This window comes from Parus major, chromosome 5 (genome assembly GCF_001522545.3).
Source record: "Parus major isolate Abel chromosome 5, Parus_major1.1, whole genome shotgun sequence".
Classification (NCBI taxonomy): domain Eukaryota; kingdom Metazoa; phylum Chordata; class Aves; order Passeriformes; family Paridae; genus Parus; species Parus major.
The window spans coordinates 57,753,867-57,758,948 of NC_031774.1; the positions used below are offsets into that span (position 1 = coordinate 57,753,867).

A 5,082-nucleotide genomic window follows, 5' to 3' on the forward strand; every position below is an offset into this window, starting at 1 on the left:
GTCACCCGCTCAGGGGTTGCAGGGACTTCAGTTTTCACAGAGCCACTGACAGTGAGAGACTGTCTCAAAGTGTGATCACTCTTAAAAACAAACTGGAAACTTTGCAAATTCTCCTACAAAACTTCTTCCTACATCTGCCATGGGGCCAGGAAGACTTCTCAGACAACCTCCTAACTTTTCTGGTTCTTCCTTTAAGCCCCAGGTTTTCCACAACCAAAGAACAGACACGATGTCTTACAAGTCTTAATTTCAACACACCAAGACTTCTGAATCGAAGCCAATTTAAAGAAAAATGCAAAGCATTAGTATAAAACAAGACTTAACTGCAGTCATTTAGGATTTACAACACATTTAAAACCACTTACATGGAATTAATAGGTTATTTTTAAATTTGAGAAAGTTTAAATTATAAATGCTGCTATAGCTAGTGGCAAAGTTAAGAATCCAATAAAAGCACGTATTTTCTAAATTTTTCTTAAAAGGCAGCTGAGTGGTACAGTGAATTACACGAGAGGTTACAACACTCAACCAGAACTCTGCTTTTATTACATTCTGTCTTATCCAAATTCTGGCACAGAGCAAGGTTTCCTAAGCTCACCTCTCCCACGCTAAAGGATTTTGAAAACAATTTTCTGAAATATTTAATTTATCAGCCTGAAATGCAAGCTTCAGAACTTTAGCACTGCTAAGACTAGAAGCTAGAAAACCACTTTAAAAGAAAGCTACGATGTCGAAAATGCATTTACAATCCATCTGGGGACAAAGACGTAACATTGCTTAAAAATACTTCACATGAAACAGAAGATGCCCCATCCCCCTGTCATTTTTTGGCAGAGGAGTGGTTATCATTTTGATGAGAAACTGGGCTGACAGAGCTTCCGAGAATAAGTAAAAAACCAGGCATTTACTGGGCACCCACACCTAATACACAGAGCAAACCTGCTCTTCTGAAGACAGGCAAAACATGAGTTTAACCAGACAGACTTCTACAGAATCCCAGAATGGCTTGGGTTGGAAAAGACCTTAAAGATCATCTAGTTCCAGCCCCCTGCCATGGACAGGGACACCTTCCCCTGGGCATTTATGGAGGAAATTGTTCTTTCCTTGCCACAACCCAGACACTGCTGCAGTGTGACACCTCAGCACTGAGCAGTACTCACAACTTGCTACCCCCAGAGTCAGGGTAACAGTTATGTGGATGAATTTGATATTGGATTTAACAGGGTTTTAACACTGCCAGTATCTCCAGGTCCTTTTAAAGTGGAATATTAATTTCTTCTTTGGGTGTACAGTTAGGAAGTGGTCTGAGCCTGAAAACCAGTCAGGGTTGGTCCTCTGCCTTCCCTCCAGCTGTGCACTCCCTCCTCTTCTCTTGCTCCGGTGCCTGTGACATCCTACAGGAATATATTTGGAGCACTAAACCAACAGAGCATCACTCTAAAACAGCTAAATACACACACATTTACAAGTACATTCCAGTTAGAGGGTTATCTCAGCTCCCAAAATCACAGAAACACAGGAGCTGGCACAAGGCAGGAAGAGGGAGTTGAAGAGAAAGGAAAAACAAGTGGCAGCCTGGGCTGCACCAGCCCTTAGAGCAACTTGGGAAGGCCAAGCCAAAACTCAGCAAGTTTCAAATCCACGCAGTGAAGTTAATTAGCCTTGCATTGTCAGAATAGGGAAATTATGTTTTAGATGGTTCACTGAATAAACCATCAGAAAGAGGCAAGTGCTGATAATTTAGGAAAATTCACATCCCATCTTAAATTTCAGTGGTGTCAGTCCTTCCCCCTCACAGGGAGGGAAAAGGAAAGGTGCCATGACAGCACAGGGAAGACAGGTGAATGTGTTCTGGAAGAGTTTTCAAATGGTGATGGTGAAACTCAGTAAAGGAATTGATTGAATTGACCCTTACAGATCTTTTTCCAAATACAATCAAATCACAGGCTAACCCCTCTTCCCAAAACAATCAAAACCCAGTCAAAACCTGAAACCAGAAGGTTGTGAGGCCACAAAGCATTAAAGACAAATGATTCTGTGACATCAGGCACTAAGCTTCATGTTCACCATCCCGACACTTCTTGCTAATTGAAATATGCAGTCCCTGACTGAAGATAAATATTTTAAAGCGATTTATTAGATAGAAGTAGTTCAGGAATCCATTAACTGCAGGAACAAATTAGATTTTATAGAACAGAAAGTTTTCAAGACAACCTCTAAGAAACAAACCCCAAAAATATTAAAGCCAGTCACAAAAAAACCCCAACCCCCTCCCCCCCACATGAATTTGACTCAGCATGCTGCAAGACTTTCAAATTATTAAGCAGGTAACAGTTTGCTGGCTTTAGACATTCAAACCCATTTATTATTCTCTTTTATCACTTTTATGTACTTCACATTGTTTTGCCTTTCCAAAAAAATGGCAAATACACTGAGTTCAAGAAAAGTTTTGTTGATTCTTCAGGGCTATCAAAAAATGAAGCTGTCACTACAAAATAAGCTTTCTCTTCCTTGAGTGATATCTTACTCTTTAAATGCACTTATTAGAAATCATCTGTTTTGGTTCTCTGTCAAACAAGTTGTCACTGCTCTTCTCACAACAAAATTCTCCAGTTATTCCTTGACAAAAAAAACCAAACCTATAATGACTGAAAGTCTAAACAAATGCATTGTGATCTAAGAGTATCCAACATTGCCTTGGCATTACCAGGGGTACACCTGATGCTCAAAGTATGAACTTCTGTAGTTCTTGAGCATTCTACTCTCAGTATGAGGTAAATCAGTCACAGGCAGAGTTCAGTGTTTGAAGAACACCACTGTGCTCTGATCAGCATCCCTGTAATGGCAAACATGACTCTGCATCCAACAATGCTCTCCAGTATTTTCATATTCTGTTTTGTTCCAGAAGGTCAACTTCTTGCTTTGCTCAACTTCCTGTAATCCTCCTGTATTCCCTCTGCAGGGTGTTAAGAGGCACAGTTCTGAAAATCTTCCTATAAACTCCATCAATCCTGCTATAAATTACACCAGATCCTAAACCAGGAATGTTCAGGAAATTTAAAACCAGATGGACTCCATTAGCCTCACCTCTTGTACTCATATTCTATCAAAATTTCAGAGACACCCCTGAACTGATGGGTATCTTGGTTCTGGCTAAATCAGACCTTTCAGAGGGGTGTCCAGTCCTAATTAAAACATCAAGAGAGATTAATCCATCATTTTCTTTAGCAAGGAAGTGCCACAAATTCCCCTAAACGTTCTGTTTTGCAGCTTTAAGTGTTCCTTTGAGTAAATCAAGCACAGCTTAGCTCTTGCTATGCACATACACTCCTCAGGCCAACTTCTACTCAGTTTCCTTTACCTGTGGATGAATTATCATCCTAAAAGCGTGCAACTGTGACACAAAAAGTGCTAAACATTTAGGAAGGCAGGGGGCAGCTAAACCAGCCTTTCAATAGTGCAGTAGGAAGAATACAACACTAAATACATTGTTAGTGCAGGGAGCCAACGTGAGAATGAATTCCTGCATGCTGCGAGCACTCTCACACCTGTAAAAGCAACACAGTTGGACTTGTCTTTGTCAAAGTAAGCTCACAGATCAAAAAGTCTACTAAATCTTTCAGAGTGCCTCTCCACCTATCACTTAACATTTATGTGCCAGCCCTGCTTTAGTCAGTTTTAAAACCATTGTGCAAGAATTACCAAGCAGTTACAAGGCATTAGTGGACTAAGTACTTTCTTTTTTAAATCCAAGCCCAGGAACTGAGACAGAATCATAAAATGTGCTACCAAAGGTCACAAAAGTCAATGTCAAAACCAAGATTAGAAGCTCTGAATTTCTGGACCCTAGCCCTGTGCTCAAACCTTTTCCCCACCACTTAAAACGTGTTAACAAATGTAGAACTTTGGGCATAAGCTTTACTTGTACATGCACAGGTCATAAGTGGACAGGTATTTCTACATAAGTTTGGCCTTACCCACAAAAACGTTATTAAAAGTATTTCAACAAACGTCAACCCTTCCATCCTCTCCTCCCCAGCCCCAAACCACTCCCAACTCCTGCCCTCCCTGCTCCCTCCGGCACTTACCAAAAAGCAAAGTTGTGGCCAGTTGTGGATAAAATACCTATATGTGTAAATGGAGTAGGGTTCAGACAGATCTTTGGTGATCAGTCTCATGATATCGGGCATCTGCAGCTCTGACTCATACTGGACGTATCGTATCGTTAGGTCCTCCTCGGGCTGACAGTCCGTTCCCGAGCCTTTCAAACTGCAGGCTGCTGCTAAGGACCCGGAGAGTAGCTGCAGGGACTCCTCCTCCTCCTCCTCCTCCTCCCCTCCTTCATCCCCCTCCTCCTGCTCTTCCTCCTCCAAGCCAGTCTCTCCCGCCAGCCCATTGCGGGCTGCAGTCTTAGCAGCAGCAGTCGTGGTTGTGGCAGCAGGCTGGCTCCTGTCCCCTTTAGCTGGGGGAGAAGGAGGAGGAGAGGGTGCAGTCCTTCCCTGGGGAGGGAGGTGGTTGGCGTGGGGGGACGAGCAGGGCGCTGCGGTGGGGGGCGACGACTGCTGCTGTCCGGAGCCCATTGTTTTGCTGGCTCGCTTGTTCTCCAGCCCCTCGGGGGCCGCCCCTGCCTCCGAGCCGAGGATCTTGCCCTTGAGGGAGGCCCGCAGGTGCCGCAGCTCGGGGCTGATGAGGCCGTTGAGCTGGTGGTTGTGGTGCGGGGGGTGATGGTGGTGGCGGTGGTGGTGGCGGTGCTGCGGGCCCCCCTTGCCGCCGTCGCTGCCTCCTCCTCCTCGCTGCTGCTGCTCCCGTCCGCCCGCGGGTCCCTCCTCTTCCTCCTCCTCTTCGGCCTCCTCGTCCTGGGCGCCGGTGCAGGCGGCGGCGGCGGCGGCATAGGAGGTGGCAGAGGAGGAGGAGGAGGAAGCAGCCCCCCCTCCTCCTCCTCCTCCTCCGGGGAAGGGGGAGAGCGTGTCCCCCTGCGGGGACAGGACGCTGCTAGGCCCCGGCGGTACCTCGGCCATATCCTACGGGAGAGACCGACACAAACTCACCGGGGAGGAGGAGGAGGGCGCCAAACCGAACGGG

At 45.5% G+C, this 5,082-nt stretch overlaps 1 protein-coding gene across 1 annotated transcript in view; it reads right to left on the bottom strand.

The window, feature by feature from the left end:
• NAA30 (N-alpha-acetyltransferase 30, NatC catalytic subunit) overlaps positions 1 to 5,082 on the bottom strand; it is a 21,351-nt gene that overhangs the window by 15,942 nt on the left and 327 nt on the right. The window contains exon 2 of the mRNA XM_015631497.1: positions 4,089 to 5,021. Within this exon, the coding sequence (XP_015486983.1) occupies positions 4,089 to 5,018 (930 nt within the window). The 5' untranslated portion in view covers positions 5,019 to 5,021. The remainder of the gene's footprint in view (positions 1 to 4,088; positions 5,022 to 5,082) is intronic.